This window comes from Barbus barbus (assembly GCF_936440315.1).
Source record: "Barbus barbus genome assembly, chromosome: 4".
In the NCBI taxonomy this organism is placed as follows: domain Eukaryota; kingdom Metazoa; phylum Chordata; class Actinopteri; order Cypriniformes; family Cyprinidae; genus Barbus; species Barbus barbus.
Genome location: NC_136732.1, coordinates 25399885 through 25420853, shown reverse-complemented (window position 1 = coordinate 25420853; position 20969 = coordinate 25399885). Strand labels below are relative to the sequence as shown.

The window sequence follows — 20969 nt, the reverse complement described above, 5'->3', positions numbered from 1 at the left end:
TTTACTTGTAATTATGAGTTTATAACTCACAATTCAGACATTTCTTCTACGTTGATATCTACCATTGCAATTCTGGGTTAAAAAAAAAAAGTAAGACTGTGATGAAAATGAAAAACATCAGTGTAGCAAATTTTAGCTCAAAATGGAATTGTATATAAATAATTACAATTAATTATGATTCATTACAATTATTTATATCGGCTGACAGTAATAACTGTATTAAAGTGCCATCAACTGATCTGTCCATCCAGCGAACATTCAGTGCAAGTTTATATCAACTCTAAGAAGGATATTTCCTTGGCCACAGAAAATACGTTCCTATTAATGCATTAGAACATGTAGCGAGGGTCAAAATCGTAAAGAGACATTTAATTTGCAAGGCAGAACCAGAAACTCATGTAATTTGTGCACACAACGTTTATTAACTAAACACTAACGCAAACTAGTCTAACAAACAAACAAACATACAATCACTCATACATGGGGAAAGGGCAAATGACAGTTGATGGATGAAACCATCAGGAAACCAGAGAATGAAGCTATGAAAAGAGTCAGTTAACCACCTAAATAAAACCATCAGCGCCATTTATAACGGGGTCTATAGCTTATACTAAACCTCTGTTTTGTTATATTAAATGTACGATACTTGCAATGCCTTTGGTCGTTGAACGAATGTCCGGATGCAGTCTCGGATGAAAGTTCTGATGGTTTGAAGGTTTGGTGGTGTTGTAGTTCTTCAAGTTCTTCCGGGTTTGAAGGGTGATGAACTCCAAAATATGTTATTCTGGCTCGGGAGTTTCTTCCCAGGTAGAAAGGGAAAAAGAGCTAAGAAAGAGATCTGCTGAGATCCGAGGATCCTTTGTTGAATGGAAAGTCAAAAACTTAAGGGTCCAGAAGAATTCTAGCTCACATCCTCCTCATCCTCATAGGATCTACAGAACCGCAGACTGTGAGGACGTCACTGATGTGAGAGCTTTATCTGCTGTAGAGGTCACACCTCTGGGGTGTCAAAGAGCCAATGGAGTCCTGAACTTTTGGAGGGAAGGTTTTACGACACTTTGTCTCTGAACATGGTAATTTGCATAGGTAATTCCCCTTGGTTAATGCACAAACTATTAGGACACTAATATGTTGCATAGGTATCAAATGTAATGTTCAAACTCAATTAGTTAATCCGAAGACAAATTTATAGAGACTAAACATGGTACAGTTAAAGTGATATTAACTAGTGATCTATCATAAGCATGCATAAAACAGTATACAATACACAAAAACATATACAAGAACAGTAATAATATACACAATGACCTGAAGATATGTGTGTTCATTCAAATAAAGGTTTTTCTATTAATTAATTAGAGAAGAGTCCATTTTTATGGCATAATGTCTCTTTCCTAAGGGGAAATGAAGTGAGTTTCTCTGCCCGCATTCCTTTGAGCAATAAAACAAGTGCTATCAGATGGGTTGCCATGGAACCAGAGGCCTGTTCTGCCTTTCTTAGGTGTTAGATGCATTTCGGGGGAAGGGTCCACAGACCCTCATAGTTGGCCCTTTGATTAGGTGAGGGGGCATAAGAGATTATTTGTTAAATATAACAAATAGTTGTGTGTCTGACTGGTCCAAATGTTACTTCAGCTAGAGAGATTCACAGGTTCACTGGCTGAGTGCCAGCCTCATTTCAATGGGAAAGAGGTATCAGTGCACATGTAAAACTTATTGCATATTTGTCCATGTATAAATGTCAGATCTCAGGCCGTTTGACTGCTGCTGTAGTATTAAATATTCCACTAATGAATTTGCTCAGGTTTGGGTCACTAAGCCCAGATCTCACCAAAATGGCATGGCTGTAATTAATACACGTGTGTCCATCCAATCTCACTGGGCTCTTCAGAGATGCATGAGAGCAGCCCGGTATTGTGTGCTTTAGTCAGAGAGGTTTGTTTTCTTTTTCATGACAGTCAGTGTTCCCATTTTGCAAAATGCCAGAATAAAAGCGAGCCTTTAAATACAAATAGTCAGTGGTTGGTTTGTGGCACTTATAAATTATGAGTGTATGCTCGATTCGTTGCCGGTTTTTCGCTTAAGAGACAATCACAGTCAACTCTGTAATTACATTCTCTATTTAAATTGTATTGAACAATGAAAACTGCTGGGAATAAAAATTGTCACTAACATGGCAATATTTAATGATTATTGGAGAACAGTTACTGCGACCACTTCATATTATTGTGTTCATGTTATACATGTTACTCACATCATTATTGCTACTACTTAAACATTAGCGACTATTATTATACTATTATACACTAACAGATGGTTTGAGTCAGTAATTGTTTTAAGGAATTAATACTTTTATTCAGAAAGGACACATTCAATTTATCATAATTGACAATAAAGACTTTTATTAAACTTGTAAAATGCTTGTTACTAAATTGTATTAATATTTCTTAACTAGCGTTACATTTCCTTGAATAGCTACTATTACAAAACAAATTAGCTTTTGTCATTCATGTTAACCAGTAAACTATAAATTAAATAAATTTAAATTAAAATGCTAACAACTTCAGAGCTTACAGAGACATGCATGCTGACAGATGTTATGTGAATCAACAGCTGAAGTGGAAATAAAGTCCTGTGGGCTGCTAGCATAAAGCTAACTGCGTGTTTTTTCTTTGTACAGTATCTCATTACATACAGCCTCTGAGCCACTAGTCATTATTTTGCAATTTTCACACCAAATTTTATGTGTGGCCTTTGGGTTAGTTTATAAAGCTAAAACTGCATCTGTGCCAGTTACTTCTTTTAGCCTTTGTTGGCAGAGATTGGTTTAAAGATGTGATTTGAGAGTTGGCTAAAGTTGCAGCTTTAGGTAGGCTCGAAGATATCCCTTTGTCAGTTTTTTCTTGTTAAACGTGGTTAGCCTAATAGGACTCAAGTGCTATTCCTGGGCAATATTCCCCAACTTCCTTCTAACAGCATTTCAGCATGTGCTTGAGGCGAGGTCTCAGGTGTTGAAACTGTCACACAGTGTTAGCGCTGTCTGAGGCAACAGTGGGGGGTGGGTGAAATTTTAAAGTGTCTCTGGTGCACATAAACTTTCCTGACCCACTGGCTGAATTTTAATTTGCTTAAAGATTTTTAAGAGTTCTTTAAGAGTTATTTTTTCCTCATGCACCAGTGCTTGAAGTGGGCAGTGCCGGCACTTCTATATTTTAGCCTTTAGAGGACCTGCACTTTTTTCTGCTTACTGGCACTTCTGACATGTTGCCGGTACTCAGAGTAAAATCGTCAGGGTCTGGGTGATTAGGCTATATGATCCCATATATGATTAGAAATTATATGGAAACTATGCAAATCACACTACCCAGCGGGATCACCTCTCATCTCGACCAATCTCATGAATGAACACAAGCAGAGTCGGTCTACTTCATTGTGTTGTTGCGCGAGAGCATGTCAGGGGAGGAGTAGTAGAATAATAATTAATTAATGATTACTAATTTGAATCAGTACCTTATAACGAAAATCATATCTTAAAATGAAAAGAAGCAGGCTTTTGCAATCACATCATTTTAAACCGTAAACTCCTGGAAAGTCCAAGGATCCAGTGAACAAATTCAAACAGTAAGCTCAAAACAGCACTAATGCAGAGAAAACACGGCCAATTTCATCAGCGATTACGGAGAGAATATAGTGACTTGCATCCAGATGTCAGTAAAATTATTCTTTTCAGTGTACTTGGCTTAAAAGCAAGAGTGTTTTTAAATGAACGCTGATTATGCGATGGTCAGAGATTTAGCGATTCTGAATGGATCCGTGTATTAAAGGCTGGCAATTTAGTGGTCTTTGGCGTCTCTCCCTGTGGTCCTGTTTGGTATTGCAGCTTGACTTGTGCTAATTTGTATTGAAAAAATGTATTTGATTATTGATTGATTGATTGATTGTGGCACTATACATACATTGTGAATTATAAAAAGTACTTATTTATTTAATATAAATAAGGGGGGGGGGGGCACTTCTTTTTTTCCACTTCAAGCCCTGTCCTGCACTACACCTCACTTAGTTAGGATTCAAGACCAGAAACCAGTTTCATTCTGACCCAGGCCTTTGCTCTTTGTTTCTGTAGTCATCATTAAAATAATAGCAATCAGATAAGAATTGTAATGGCAGAGGTCTGTCTAATTTTTTCTGACCTGTGCCATGTTGTGTAAACTCATTTCACTGATTGACCTTCCTGAGTGTCCAGCAGTGCATGGGGTAGTGGGTGAACTGCTTTTAGGCATCTCACCCTAATTCTTCTGTATCAGGGTATAAACTGTCGAAACTGATGTTACTTATAAACAGAGCATTTTGGTAACACTTTATTTCGATAGTCCACTTTAGACATTCCACTGAACTTTGCAACTGTCAACTAGCAGTCATTGGAGTATTAGTAGAATGTTTGCTTAATATCTGCTAACACTTTATGTTGATGGACCTCCAGCAGACACTCTACTGACTATACATAACTTTGCAAGGATCAGCTTAACCCTACCAAACTGTCTACTAATGAGAGACATGTATTTGCAAATTAATGAAAGTTAATTGACATGTAGTTGCAAAGTTAATGAATGTCTAAAGTGGACTACCAAAATAAAGTGTTTCCTCATTCTCTGCTTGCCTTGAAGTTAAACAATGATTGTGAATCTGGAGGCATGCAATGAGGGGGCGGGGGGTTTCAAAAGATTGTTCAAAAAAATTATTATTGGAGTATGAATTACAAAAAAATCAGTCTTTCTACTTTAAAATTTCATGTTCAATGTGTTACTTGCAATTACTTTGAATTATTTGTGAAATTTACTAGCCATTTCTAAGTGAGAATAGTTTCAAATCCATTTTTTTCTGTGAAATTGCTATGTAAAACATAAAATAGGTATTGTTTTATTTTAAACAATCATGAATGCACAACATTCTGAAACCTCTTATAAAGTCTGAAACCTCTGCAACAGTGTCAGTCATTAGATCACCATCCTGTAGGCCTACTCATCTGGCTTCAAGTCAAAATGAAACAGCATTTTACTTCCATAATGTTTAGAGATGAATTAAAAGAAATCTAAATAAAGGAAATTGTTGCAAAACATTCTGTGAGCAAAGGTTGTTTAAATTGTGTATTTCTATAGCAACTGCCACTGACATGAATGTGCATGTTAATGGTTACATTGTGATGAAAGATCACAAATTATTATTTTTAAAAACTGTCAAATTGTTCTAATTTTTTTAATTTAATTTGTTTCTGGAGCAACTGGATTGTTAGTCTTTTGTATTCACCACAACAAGCTGAATGAATTTGAAAGGTCGTTTAACTTGCCTGTCCCAGCCTGCCCAGAGACTGGAACAGAATGGAATTTGAAACGTTTTAGCCAAAAATGTTTCCATGGTAAAGGTGTTTTTTGCAGAAACGTTTCAAATTTCGTTCTGTTCTCCGACTACGGCTGAAGTAGGGGTGGGATGTGGATCGATATCCAGGTGAGTAACTGTTACTACACTTTGGGATGCCAACACATGGATGCCTGCTGAGCTTCCTTGCTGCTTACCTCAGACAGAAACCTACTAGAAACAGAATCATGTATGCAACGTATGCAACAACTTGGATCATGTGTTACCTTATAACCAATAACATTACAGCTTTGACTTAATTGAATTTGTGTTAAAGTTGTGCGATAATTATTTGCTAGTTGTGGTAGAAATGCCATAGAAATTAATGAGAAGTGTCATAAACTGAATCCCATCTGTCACAAAGTTGTCTGAGTTTTCTTATAAAACATCATGTTTTTCCTTTTCATTCAATCCAGAATGAATGTTTAATGGCAAACAGTTGTATGGTAGAATATTATTCTTGCTGCAATGCATTCTAGGATTACATCCTACAAGTTATTTGCATTAGAGGGTTAAAAAGGGAATTCTGTCATCATTTACTCACCCTCATGTCATTCCAAACCTGTATGACTTTCATTTTCTGTGGAACATAAAAGATATTTTGAGAACTGTCTGAGTGTTTTTTTTGTTTTTGTTTTTTATATCCATGGAAGTCAATGGTCATCAAAACTGTTTGGTTACCACCATTCTTCAGAATATCTTCTTTAATGTTCTGCAGAAGCAAAAATGTCATACAGGTTTTAAACAACATGAGGGTGAGTAAATGATGACAATAAGTTCATTTTTGGGAGGATTTAGGCTGTCCAAACTCAGTCCCGGAGGGCCAGTGTCCTGCAGAGTTTAGCTCCAACTTGCCTCAATACACCTGCATGGAAGCTTCTAGTTTGCCTAGGAAGAGCTTGATTAGCTGCTTCAGGTGTGTTTAATTAGAGTTGGAGCTAAATCTGCAGGACACGGCCCTCCAGGACTGAGTTTGGACACCCCTGATTTAGTCTGTATCTGTACTGTGATCGTATCTGTTACCGTCATATTCTGTTCTAACACCTCTCTCTAAACCATGTGAGTAATTGAGCTGGATGTGCTGTAAGGGTTAGTGTATCCTGTCCGCTGCTATCTGCTTCATCACACAAGCAAGAGCTCGGAGCAAAGACAGCAACATGGTCAACAGTCTGTGGCCTTCCTTTACCCAGAGGCTTCTGCAGAAAAGTGGGATAATGAGCGTGTTGTTTTTATACTGTAGATCAGTAGTCCAGGTCTTAATTGCACTGCAAACATTCTTTATTCTTGTATGCTATCCTGATTGCTCACATTCAGCAAACAGTGAAATGAGTTTAGGGAGCCAATGAGGCTCACACTGCTTGCATTATTACTCAACGTGATGTTTGTAGCTTTAATCAGTGGAAAAAAAACAACATCGGGGTGTTCCAGTTCTCGGTCTTGTTTAGGGAATGGGAAATGTGACCAAAATACAGTCATGTTACGAGGTATTTTAGATTGTTAACTGTATATATCCACTGCCTAAAATTCAGCCAAATATATAATGTAATGCCTGTTTTTAATAGTTCATCTTTGATTTTTCATATATATTTACTTTTTATATTTGTAACTTAAAGCAAATGTATGTAGTTTTGTGAATTTTGGGACTTTTGAGCCCCTACAGTAAAGTGAGTAGAACTGACTGTCGTAAATGTACCACTGTTGTGATTACAGAACAAAGACTTTAAAATAGCTTTTTATTTTCTTAAAGCTCAAAGTTGTGACATTACTTGGCAACCATAAACAACTGTATAAACCAATGTAGTAACAATACGTCAATATTAAATCGCTTTTATGAAGCTGTCTGCTGTTTTTTTTGAAAGAAGTTAATAGGAACATTTTAATTAATCTAGGACCAGTTAAAGGTGACGGTAAAAAATCAATAGTCTTCTTCTTCTTCTTTTTTCAAATAAATAGTGCTTGAAATTTCTTTCATCAAAGAAGAGGGGGTGGGGAAGAATGAAGCAGCAGCACATTTATTTTTTTTTTTTTACATTTTTAAGTTTTAAATTTTTATCATTAATAATAATAACAACAACAATAACATTAAATGTTTCTTGAGCAGCAACTTAGTACTGTACAATATGACTGTTTTTACTGTATTTATGTTCAAATAAATGCAGCTTCAGTGAGCATGAGAAACAAAAACATCAAACATCAAAAAAAATCTTAGGTAATGTGTCCTTGTTACAGTGTAATCATAAATTTAAGTACTCAGTAATATTAAGTAACTACATGTACTTTCTTTTCGGTTAGGATAGGATTAGGTTTTGATTAAAGGTTGCTTCCATGTAATTATACATAATTTATTGTTATTATAATAGTAAGTACATGTAATGTGTAAAAAGGACACAAAATAAAGTGTTACCAATCTTACTATGCCCAAACTTTTTTAATGGTAGTGTATGATTTAGTTTTCTGCTTTGTGAGATATTTTTAAAATAGCAACTGGAATATACAATGATATAAAATGACATTTCTACCATGTATATCACTGATTACATGATACATATTATCATAATGTTAAGCTTTATTTGAGGGTACACTGTGAATTTGCTGTTTGATAACTCGTTGAAATCTTTGTCTCTTTCCATCTTGCTTTAGGCTGTGTGGTGATAGCTGAAGCCTTCCTATGAGGTGAGCATATCAGTGTGGACCCCCGGCTCCCCTCCCAGCGCCAGCAGCAGCAGCAATAGGACTAAGGGATGTCACAAGTATTCCTCCTTCTGACCCTGCTCAGTTTCTCCTCCTGCATCCAGGTCTGAGTTTTTTTCCCCTTCCTCTCTTTTCTGTCACTCTCTCTTAAGGTGACCAGATGGCTGTGAAAAATCCGCACAGTTGCACATGTGCTCATTTTTGTTACTTACCTCTCAATATTCTGAAGAGGAAGCAGCGGTTGTACTTCTTTATTTGATACTTACTGTTACCAATATCAGTTTCAATCATTTATTTATAGCAATCAGACCAAAGCCAAAAATGAATTATCTGGACAAATGGCACTCTGTAACTCCATCAAGACGTGGGCCATGGCTCGTATAATCGGGACTGCCCTGATTTTATCCGGACATCTGCTCACCCTACTGTTTCCCTAACAGGGGCTTGATAGGCCCTGCTTTATGTACCTTACACTTTAGCATACTTTTAAGAAGATAAATTTTTACTTTTTACTTTTTATATACTTAAGTGTGAGTTAAATGTTATTTGCAATTAAATGAAAATGCATCATAGTTTATATTTATTTTAAATGTAATTTGTACTTTAGAGTGCTTTATTGGCTCACTTAAGCAAGACTGAAGTACATCTTAAAATTAATTTCATAATTACTTCTGTTGTCTTTAGAACATGGTTAAAGTGTGCTGACGAATGTACTCACTAGCATTTATGGTAAACATTGTCATTTATATTGGAACTTTTTTATCATCTATTTAAATATTTTGTTTGTATATCATCTATTTAAAGGTATAATAAAATTAGTACAAGCACTTTAAATGTTTAGTCAAATTAACATCAACACAAATAAACATCAACAAAATAAGTGTACTGCCTACTGGCATACTGATATACATATATGGTTATTATTATTTTATTTTTATTTTTTTATTCGTGCACTGCATACATTTCCTTTTAGATAAATAAGTTTGTGTTAACATCAAGCCAGATAAATATATAAATAAAGCTGAGATCAAATATAAATGCCACACACGCACCGCTCAGCTCCTTTTCGAGTTGGCTTAGAGTCGGAGCATTATGCAACTCACTGAAGATTAGATTAGCCATTAATTCAGCATATTTACGTGAGAAAAAAAAAGAAAGAAAAACAAGAACATCACAGAGGTTCATTAATAAAGCCCAGCTTGCAAAAGTTCTTCAATTGTTGTATTTTATGGTTAGATTTCAATACTCTTATCTACACCCAAGGTACGCAACACACCAGCTTTGTTGTTTGTAATGGGATGTTCACTAGAGTCCAGAACCCTATCTGAACTGTGTTTTCATACAGTCACTAACTGATGTCGTCCAGAGCTGTTTACTTTTTAATTTGAATGCTGCTTGCTCGGTGGTCTGCTGTTATGTGCTTATATAATATCTTTTAATCACTTTACTTTGGAAAGACCAGCCTTAACATTCTTCTAGCTAACTTATTTTGTATTTTACAGAAAAAATTGGAATTATAATACTTAATTCATGTAAACTTTTCATGCAGTCTTACTAATTGGCTTTTGCAGGTGTCATCTGCTGCATCCCTCAAAACTTTGATGGCAAGATGGATGATGTACCGAGATGAATGTTTTCGAAATATTAGCAGAGAATCACCGATGACAGGTGAGTTGATCAGCATCCTTCCACAAGTAATGGCTGGAGTCGCAGTCACAATCGTGTGTAAGTTCAGCAGGGGTCTTTCACAGACCCTGTCGACAGCCATGATGAAAGTGCACAGTGCTGTTAAGGGATGTATGTTGGAAATCACTGCTGAGACCTCTGATTAGGGGTCATGTCACATACGGATCCTGTCCAGCACTGCAAACAGAGCAGTGGAGACTTTAACATTAACGGTTGTTTTCCAGGTCTTGTGTGCAACAGAACATTTGATAAGTATGCCTGCTGGCCGGATGCACTGCCCAATACTACAGTGAGTGTGGCCTGTCCCTGGTACCTGCCCTGGCACAAGGAAGGTAAGACTGCTTGGAAATGCAAAATTCACATTGATAACATTTCTTGAAAGAAACATATTTTGGACTGTTAAGATTTTTTATTTTCAATTATTTTAATTGCGTTTTAAAGGTATAGTTCACCCAAAAATGAAAATTTGCTGAAAATACAAATAATATAGATGTCGATTTCATCACTTACTTACCAATGGCTGCTCTGCAGTGAATGGGTGCCCTCAAAATGAGAGTCAAAACAGCTGATTAAAAACATCACAATAATCCACACAACTGCAGTCTATCAGTGTCTTCTGAAGTGAAAAGCTGCATGTTTGTAAGAAGAAAAAAAAACTACATATGTGCATATTTCTCTCCTGATTCAGATAAGATGACTTTTTCACTGGAGAAAGTAATATTATGGATAGAGGTTAATATGTCTTGATGGATTTGTTTATTACAAACACACAGCTTTTCACTTTACAAGTTGTTAATTGATGATCTAGAGATGTGTGGATTATTGTGATGGTTTTAAAATGGTTGATGGTTGAGCTTTCCTGTAGCTCAAATAGTAGAGCATGGCGCTAGCAACGCCAAGGTCATGGGTTCGATTCCCAGGGAAAGCAAGAGCTGATCAAATGTAAAAAACTGTAACTTGAATGCAATGTAAGTCGCTTTGGATAAAAGCATCTGCTAAATGCATAAATGTAAATGTTAAAAGCAGTTTGAACTCTCATTGTGATGGCACCCATTCACTGCAGAGGATTCATTGGTAAGCAACTGATGTAATGCTCAATTTCACCAAATCTGTTCTAAAGAAGAAACAAACTCATCTACGTCTTGGATAACCTGAGGGTTATTCACATTTACAAGCCAGTCTGGGTCATTTTCCATTAAAAGTTTACTTTTTGTTTGTCAGGTTACAAAAACAAAAACAAAAATTAAACTTAAAATTTATTTACACTTGATTAAGCTTTAAATATGTTTGTAGCAGTTTCAACAGTCAAAAGACTCCAAACCCCTTCCTTTTTCTAATTCAGAAAATTATCAATTATTTGTGTTATTTAACAGCTATTTATGACTCTAACATTTAATGAATCATAGTTGTACACATTGCGACCATTATTCACATTGCATAAAGTAGGTTTCATTTTTTTAATGCAAAATAAAATTTAATATTCTTTTAATTTTATGATGAAATATTAGCCGGGCATGTATTGACAGATGGCACAATATTTATGAGAATGAGTAAATTCAGGTCCATAATTGTGTGAAAAAAAAAAAAAAAAGTATTATATGTGGTTGCACTTTAAATAATGCACTTCTTTTAGCTTAGCTAATTTAACACCAAAGTATTCTCTAATGCACATACATGACACTCTCTTATGCATCCTGTGTGACCACACAATCTGTGTATGTGTTCATGTGACAGTCCGACATGGGTTCGTGTATCTGGAGTGTGATGCAGACGGACAATATAGCAAACAGAAGAATGCCAGCGAATGTCTATTTCGTGATCCCACACAAATCAACATGGTATGTAAGAAACACCAAAGCCCTTTTGAAGCTAGATGAATAGGTGATTGTTATATTAGATATATGTTAACTCTTAAACGTGTTAAAGATGAATTATGTTCATTTCTGCTCCACTAAGAGTTAGAATACACTAAACGACTTTTAAAATCTGAAAAGAGATTCTCTTGAAAGTCAAAATATCAAACATGTTTGTTTTCTGTGAAATCTGCAGACTGGCTCTGATTTGTTGCAACTAGTGTCGATCTGCTAAAACTGCAAAAAGAGCTAAACCATCATGTAGTGTATTCCAGCCTTAATGCAGTTAATTTTTTTACACATTTTTTTTTCTTTTAAAATAATTTATTTTTAAATATAGTCCCCGTTTCATGGTGTGATATTTATTCGGATGTAATTTGACCAGCAAAAAAATAACACAGTAACAGACCATACTTTAACAAAATTTTCAAAAATATTTGAAAAAAGTTTTAATATTTGTTTAAATATTTATCAAACATACTGTAGAAAACATTTATCCATATACATTTTAACCTGTAAGATCCTAATATAATAGTATGCAATAAGTATGCTGAAATATTAATAGAATTACAGTGTGTTCAATGGATAGTACTATTGTTTAACGTCATACCGATTGTTCAGCTGACAAAACATCTTTCCGAAGACTTTCAGTGGACTGAATAAAACATTTTGAAAAGTAGTGAGTTTTAAAAAAAAGCCTTTATACAGTTCATGTCAATGTAAAGACTGAAAGTCTATCCCTCACAGTTTTATTTCCATCCACCCTAAATTCAGTATGGTGTTCACCTGTGCATTTGTGTCATTGTCTAAGCAGATATATATGTCTGTGTGCAGCAACAATACGGACGGATCCTCAGTCAGTTCCGGACCATGTACACTATTGGATATTCCCTGTCTCTTGCGGCGCTGGTGCTGGCGTTGGGCATCCTGGTGGCCTTTAGGTAACATTCAAGCCAACTGGGAATTTATTCCTTCTGCTTACATTTTAAATTGAAAACGTGTTTAACATCAGTTTTTGGATCTTTGGTTGTGTCTGTGGTTAAGGAGTTGGGCTTCCATGTATGAATGGTGTAGTGCTTTTTGACTTTTATTCATTGCACTCTGATCCCCGCAGGAAGCTGCACTGCATGAGAAACAACATCCACATGAACTTGTTTGCCTCCTTCATCCTGCGAGCCTCTTCCATTCTCATCAAAGATGCCATGTTGGAAAGGCCTGATGACTTCCATGTTGGTCAGGACATCACCACTGAACTGGAGGTGGAGTGGTTGGTTAAAAACGAGGTCCAATAACATGCTGTTTTTCTTTGTTATTAAAAGATAATATACTGTACAACCATTCAAAGGTTTGGGGGCAGTAAGATTAACTTGTTTTTGAAAGAAGTCTCTAATGCTCAACAAGACTGCATTTATTTTAAATAGAAAAAAACTGTAATACTTTGAAGTATTATTACAAAGTAATATAGCTGTTTTCTATTTGAATGTTAAAATGTATTCCATTTAATCTATGTCTGTGATGGTATAGCTGAATTTAAGTATCATTACTCCAGTCTTCAGGGTCACATGATTAATTTTTTATTGTCAGTGTTAAAAATTGTCAGTGTTACGTCCTGCAGATTTCAGTTCCAATCCTGCCGCAACACACCAGTCTTTAATTATCAAGTAGCCCTGAACACCTTGATTTGCTGGTTCAGGTGTGTTTGATTGGGGTTGGAGCTGAAATCTTCAGGATGGTAGCTCTCCAGGAGCAGGGTTGGAGACCCCTGCTTTAAATACTAAACACAATCATGGAGAAACAGAAACAGGTGTGGAGCTAATTAACTAATCAGGACAACTAAGGAAAACTAGGTCAAAGGAAGACTAAGGCAGGAGAACTAGAACACAAACAAAAGTCCATAACTGTAACATATCACCCCCTCCCGGAACAGAAGAGGGAGTGTGGGGGTTCAGGAGGTGGGCGTGGAGCAGATGAGGTGCAGGCAACATGGAAGGGGCAGAAACAAAAAGAGTCCAAAAAATAAGTCCAAAGTAGAGTGGAGGGTGGGAGAAACCAGGGAGGAACCCGAAGCAGGAGGAGCCAGGTGAAAAACCAGAGGCCTAAAAACCTTGCTCTAAAAACACACGCAGAAGGCTACGTAACCCTGCTAACCTGCGCCCTATCTCTACATCTTCCACTGTACCTCTTTCTTTCTCTGTGGGTCTTTGGAATTGTCAGTCAGCTGTCAACAAAGCCGACTTAATTTCTGCTTTTTCCTTACAATCCACACTCAGCATCCTGGGCTTGACTGGGACCTGGATTCGTCCAGAAGACTCAGCAACCCCAGCTGCTCTCTCTCACAATTTCTCTTTCTCTCACACCCCTAGGCAAGTTGGCCGGGGTGGAGGCACTGGTCTGCTCATTTCAAACAATTGGAAATACTCAACCCACTCTCCCCTAGGCAATCTCAACTCTTTTGAATCTCATGCCATTACGGTAACAGCTCCTATAAAACTCCAGATTGTGGTAATCTACCGTCCCCCTGGCCAAATTCTAGCAACCTTCCTAGATGAGCTGGACGGACTGCTGTCCTCTTTCATGGAGGATGGCACTCCATTCTTAGTCTTCGGCGATTCCAACATTCACCTAGACAGGCCTTATGGTACAGACTTCCATTCACTCCTAGCTTCATTTGATCTCAAACGCCTCACCACTACTAGCACGCACAAATCAGGCAACCAACTTGACTTAATTTACACACGCAATTGTACTACAGATAACATTCTGGTACAACCACTACATATCTCTGACCATTTCTTCATTATATTTACTTTACATTTTGCTACCCAGGTGCCACCAGCTCCCTTACCGGTTACTTTCCGACGCAACCTATGCTCCCTTTCCCCCTCCCTTCTTTCCTCTGTAGTATCCTCCTCTCTTCCCTCGCCTACCCATTTCTCATCTCTGGATGTGAATGCAGCTACTGACACTTTATTCTCTACGTTAACCTCTTGTCTAGACGACATCTGTCCTCTCTCCTCCAGGCCAGCATGGGCTGCCCCTTCTAACCCCTGGTTATCCGATGTTCTTCGTGAGAATCAGACCAAACTCAGAGTGGCAGAGAGAAAATGGTGCAAATCAAACGATCTGTCGGACCTGAGTAGGTATCAGTCTTTGCTTTCATCTTTCTCTACTGAAGTCCACACTGCCAAATCTTCACATTTCCACAACAAGATCAACAGCGCTCCAGACATGCGTAATCTCTTCAGAACATTTAATTCTCTCCTCTGTCCCCCTCCTCCACCTCCCACCACTTCGATAACCGCTGACGACTTTGCCTCTTTTTTCACTCTAGAACAATCAGTAACCAGTTCTCAACTCCACAGGACCTCCAATAAACCACATCCACTGCTCTAACTCTCATCTTCTCCTTCTGTCCCCTCACCGAGGCAGAAGTATCCAAACTTCTCCTCTCCAGCCATCCTACAACATGTCCTCTCGACCCAATCCCCTCACACCTTCTCCAAACAATCTCTCCCACACTCTTACCGGCACTCACACACATTATCAACACATCTCTCCTCACAGGCATCTTCCCCACAGCATTCAAGCAGGCTCGGGTAACGCCACTGCTCAAAAAACCTACATTAAACACTTCTCTTTTAGAAAACTCCAGACCTGTCTCTCTCCTTCCATTCGTAGGGAAAACACTTGAACGAGTTGTCTTCAACCAGCTCTCACGGTTTCTTTCACAGTACAACAAACTGGATGCTAAACAGTCAGGTTTCAGAAGTGGCCATTCCGATTCCAAATCATTAGTCCTCATTCTGCTGGATCTTTCTGCTGCTTTTGACATTGTCAATCATCAGATTCTCCTGTCTACCCTCTCATCATTGGGCATCACTGGGATTCCACTTCGCTGGTTTGAATCCTATCTCACCGGTAGATCACCGGTAAACCACATCAACTGGTCACTGGAGTTCCTCAGGGATCGGTTCTTGGACCCCTCCTCTTCTCCACATACACTACATCACTGGGTCCCATCATACATGCACATGGCTTCTCCTATCACTGCTACGCCGATGACACACAGCTCTATCTCTCTTTTCAACCAGATGACCCAACGGTAGCTGCACGGATCTCAGGCTGCCTGGCGGACATCTCGGCATGAATGAAAGAACATCACCTACAGCTCAACCTGGCAAAGACGGAGCTTCTTGTCTTCCCTGCCACTCCGACTCTACAGCATGACTTCATGATTCAGTTAGGCTCATCAATGATTACCCCATCAACTTCGGTCAGAAATCTTGGTGTAATCTTTGATGACCAGCTGACCTTCAAAGAGCACATTGCAAAGACTGCTCGATCATGCAGGTTTGCACTACACAACATCAGAAAGATCAGGCCCTTTCTGACAAAACATGCTGCACAACTTCTTGTCCAGGCCCTTGTCGTTTCTAGACTGGACTACTGCAATGCTCTTCTGGCTGGTCTGCCATCAAACACAATCAAACCTCTACAAATGATTCAGAATGCAGCAGCACAACTGATCTTCAACGAGCCCAAAAGAGCGCATGTTGCACCTCTCTTCATCTCCTTGCACTGGTTACCAGTGGCAGCTCGGATCAAGTTCAAGACACTGATGCTTGCATACAGAACGACCACAGGCTCAGCACCCTCCTACTTCCACTCACTTTTACGAACCTACATCCCCTCCAGAAGTCCGAGATCTGCTAGTGAGCGACGCCTTGTGGTACCATCACAGAGAGGCTCAAAATCACTCTCCAGAACATTCTCGTTCACCATTCCTGGCTGGTGGAATAATCTTCCCACCCCTATCCGAAATGCTGGATCCCTGTCAATCTTCAAGCAACAACTGAAAACTCATCTCTTTCGGCAGTACTTGACTTCATCCTAAAAAAAAAAACCTACTCTTTCCCTCTATCTTTCTCTCCCTCCCTTACTAGCTTGTACTTATTTGAACAATGACTGAGACTTGGTGTTACAAGCACTTCCTCTGTCTGATTGCCTCTTCAAGATGAATCGCTTTTTGTATTCCACAATTCTAAGTCGCTTTGGATAAAAGCGTCTGCCAAATGACTAAATGTAAATGTAAATGTAAGAGGCCACCCAGGATGGCGATCCATGGTGGAGTCGACGGCGGGAGGTGGAGACACCGGTGGAGTAGGAGCCCAGGTTGGAGCAGAGCAGCCGCAGAGCCTAGGTGACACCGAGGATCAGGAGGGCCTAGGCGGAGCCAGGGATCCGGAATGTCGCGGTGGAGCCGGAGTGACAGAGGATGAAGATGGAGCCGGAGGGAGGGAGGAGCCCGACGGAGCCAGAGGGACGAGGCGGAGTCCCGTGGAGTAGGCAGGGGGATGACTGACTAAGGCGGAGCTGGAGGGACGAGGGAGCCCGGTGGAATGACGGACCACGGTGGAGACGAGGGAGCCAGGAGCCAAGATGGAACTGATGGGTCGGAGGGCCGAGGTGGAGTCCAGATCTCGAAGGCTGGAGGCGGAGACTGGCAATCCTCCAACCCCGAGGTAGGAAGATAGGAAAGGAAGTCCAGTAGTCCGAGTCCAGTAACAGCTCACCCTCAGTGGTGGGAGTGTGGGCGGGGTTATACTCCATTACCTCAATCTCCACAATTATTCCCACGACTCACGGTGTTGCTGGCTCACACCTGGTCAGTCACGTTCTTGAGTCCTGGCTCCGGGGCGATGAGAGGCTCTGTCACTTTAAATTGTGTTAGCTCTTTAATCGTGGCCGGCTCGGGCTCTGCGGTGGGCTCTGGCGAACACTCCGTGCAGCGAGATGGTGAGGGCTGGCTGGGCTCTGGACTGGGAGTGGGGCAGGAGTTGTCCTCGACAGGGCCGATGGAGAAAAACAGTCCATTATTCTCCAGCACCCACTCCACACAAGCGGCGAAATTCTCATTGGGACCGTTCGCTGGTAGGCGTGCCTGGTACACCAGAAATATTGGAAATACTCAACCCACTCGCTCTGTATTTTCTACATCACCAGCCTGAGCGAGCGGTTCGGGAAGTGGGTAAGGCAAGCCAGATTGAGAAAGTCCCTGGTATGTTCCTCCAGCAAACAGTCCATCTGCTCCAGGCAAAGCAGCTAGACTGCGAGCAGATCCATTCCGGGAGAGGGAAAAAAAAGAAAAAAAAGAAAAGAAAAACGCAGCTAAACTTACTCACTTTGAGGGGCCGCTATTCTGTTACAGGTGCTATGCAGTAAAGGCACGCAACACAGGAGTTTTACAAATAATAGTCTTTTAATAATAATCCACAGAAGAAACAGATGAAATCCAGGAGCACGGGGTAGCATAACACATAACTCAAACAATGCATGTTGTTATTTTTGTTTTTCAATTAGGGGAATTTTTCAGTACCTTTTAAGGAAAAAAAAGTACAAAAAGCATCATTCTACTTTTAAAAGGTAGATTTAATGCCATTCGTAAGAATAAATGTCCTCCATATAATTGAAGATAATATATTAACTGCTTTTCGTGTGTACAACTTTTATTCATGTTAAAAATGAATTAGTATATATAAAAACAGATATTAACTAAGATCAATGTTGAAAAATTGTTAGTTTGTGAAAGCTGTTTTGGTAACCAATGTCAATGTAGTTTGTTTATTTGTGTAGTATATGATTTATTTAAATTTTCTCCCAATCATTTTTGCGCCTCCTATAAATGCATAAGCAACAAAGTTAGCCACAAAAATAACTGACCTTTTCATTGCTAATTTTTCTCTATGTGTCTGTAATAAACCCTGACAGTAGTTTAATGCCAAAAGAGGATTTGCACTGGTGAGAGCTGTTAGTAAATCAGGCCTTTAATACTACAAACATTTTTATGGAAGTTTTCATTAAAAGTTATTTAATAACAAAAATAATAACTTTTTTATGCTAATATGCTGCTCATAAACCTTACCGTATGTTGTAACTGACCAGGAATATTCCTTAAAATGCATGTTAGAATAGATGTGGGTTAAATATCTATTTACTGTGCAAATAAATCTGAATGGAGGTGTCAGGTTAAAATTTAGCGAAAGTTTTCAGTGACCCAAAAACGTGTGCATTTCAGACGGCGGTCGGCTGTAGGGTTGCAATGGTGATGATGCAGTACAGCATACTGGCCAACAACTACTGGCTGCTGGTGGAGGGCATCTACCTGCACAGCCTTCTGGTCGTCACAGTCTTGACAGAGAGGAATTACTTTGGCATCTACCAGTGTATCGGTTGGGGTGAGACGTTCAGAGCTTTTATGCCGTGAACTCATTAACAGGGTTTAAGAGCTTCCTCATACATAGCATGTCCAAACAGAGCGTGGCAGATGGTTTATACCTCGTATCACAAGGTCGCTCTCTTTCTCTTTCTCCCTCAGGTGCCCCTCTGATATTCGTGTTGCCGTGGGTGATTGTGAAGTACTTGTACGAGAATGAAGAGTAAGTTCTGGAGCCACGTGGGATGAGTGTTAGCGATGAAAGCCAGCGCTCGTCAAACAGTCAGTGTGTTTTTTGCGGGTGGAGAGTTGGCCGACATCAGTACTCTGTCACTGTAGCTTTTGTTTTATAATAAATAAAATACATAAATTGTGGACACAAGCTACCCAGATACTATGTCAAATGCTGTGATGCTAGGCAGGTTCTCAGTCTCTCTATGATAAATTAGTATTTAGCATTTTCATATATCTTCAACATCCACTCCAGTCTTTCGGCTTTGCTTGTAGCAGCCAAAATTTTGCATTGTGCGCGTAAAATCTCATAAATCTTTCATTCAGTTACTGTTATTGTTGGAAGGGCTTTCAAGATGTAAATTTATTGAGTGCTGAGGTTACATATTTAATAATATCTATTTCATCCATATTTCAAAACCTGACTGCTGCACACAATTCCCATAAGTTAGTCTTTTATACATCAGATGTATTGTAACTAGCACATTCGTAATAAATTGTGTGAAGAGAGAAAACTCACACTTGCACATTTCTTATGTGATGAAGCTAAATGATTGTTGAATCTGAATTTTGAATCATTTCAATGAAACAATGAATCAAACATGCTTATCAAAAAATTACAGTTGTAATGCTCTCAAACTTAGGTCACAAAACTAACAAAAAAAAAAAAACACTAATATAATATACACTCTATAGTTGGCTTGTTGAATTAAATATAACTTAAAACTATAATACATTTTCACTTAATTGCAATTGATATGCAATTGAGTGTCCTGAAAACATTACATTCAATTCACACTTTAAAGGGATAGTTTACCTAAAAATTACAAACCTGTATGAGTTTCTTTCTTCTGTTGAACACAATTTTTTATTATTTTGTTGGTAACCAAACGTTGGTATATGTTGGTAACCAAACAGCTAACGATATCCATTGACTTCCTTTTTTTTCATACTATGAAAGTCAGGGGCTACTGTTTGGTCACCAACAGTCTTCAATATATCGTTTTTTGTGTTCAAAAGAAGAAAGAAACACATACAGGGTTGGAACAACTTAAAGATTAGTAAATAATGACAATATTTAAATTTTGGGGTGAACCATCACATTAAGCTTAGCAGCAGGCGCAGACACTGACATAAATCATGTAGTTTGTATATCTGTGGCCACACTTTAATGTGTCATGGCCTACTAGGGGTTCATACTGTCCCACACTCATCATCCCGTCCATCCAGCTGAACTTACCTGTCTTGAGCAGATAAAAGAATCACTCCTTCCTGTTGATAAGCTGTGCATTATCCCCATTCAGATGTCATCTTTCATGTGTCTGTGAGGTTATTTGTTGCAGTGTCGCTTTTTTTCCACACTATCACTCCAGATACTGAGATAATGCAGCATGTTCAGTGTGCAGGTTCTCTGTACACTCTTAAAAGTAAAGGTGCTTCAAAAGGTTCTTCACAGCGATGCCATAGAAGAACCATTTTCGGTTCCACAAAGAACAATTCGTTTGAATCAAACGTTTTGAATGAATGAGTCAATGGATCACTCATTAAAACGGGGACTTGCTGCCACCTACTGGCTGCTTTAGTGTCATATTTATTTATTAGGGGTGTAACGATATCACAAACCGAACCAAAAGATCGCGATACACCACCCATGATACGAATCGCGGAACTCTCGTGGCGTACCGCGGTACTCTCACGCCCCCCTGCTGCCCATTGTTGAGGTTAATGGCACTTATCTCTAACTAACTATTAATTTAAACTAATTTTTCTTTGCTTACATTTGATTAAATTGTATTAGTAACGACTAATAAGAGCTTTTTAACTTTTGTTCTAAATATTATAAAGTTACTGTTTTCCAAGTGCATGTCATTTCATGTGACTTG

The 20969-nt window shown here is 38.7% G+C and overlaps 1 protein-coding gene across 3 annotated transcripts in view; it reads left to right on the top strand.

Moving 5' to 3' along the window:
- Window positions 1-20969, top strand: part of LOC306868877 (glucagon receptor-like) — a 74344-nt gene that overhangs the window by 32733 nt on the left and 20642 nt on the right. For 2 of the 3 annotated variants that reach the window (XM_079415322.1, XM_079415323.1), the window contains exons 2-9: window positions 8053-8207; window positions 9675-9771; window positions 10014-10121; window positions 11524-11627; window positions 12477-12583; window positions 12757-12925; window positions 18718-18877; window positions 19018-19078. In XM_079415322.1, coding sequence (XP_079271448.1) covers window positions 8154-8207; window positions 9675-9771; window positions 10014-10121; window positions 11524-11627; window positions 12477-12583; window positions 12757-12925; window positions 18718-18877; window positions 19018-19078 — 860 coding nt within the window. In that variant the 5' untranslated portion in view covers window positions 8053-8153. The remainder of the gene's footprint in view (window positions 1-8052; window positions 8208-9674; window positions 9772-10013; window positions 10122-11523; window positions 11628-12476; window positions 12584-12756; window positions 12926-18717; window positions 18878-19017; window positions 19079-20969) is intronic. The other variant, XM_079415324.1, reaches the window with a different exon arrangement.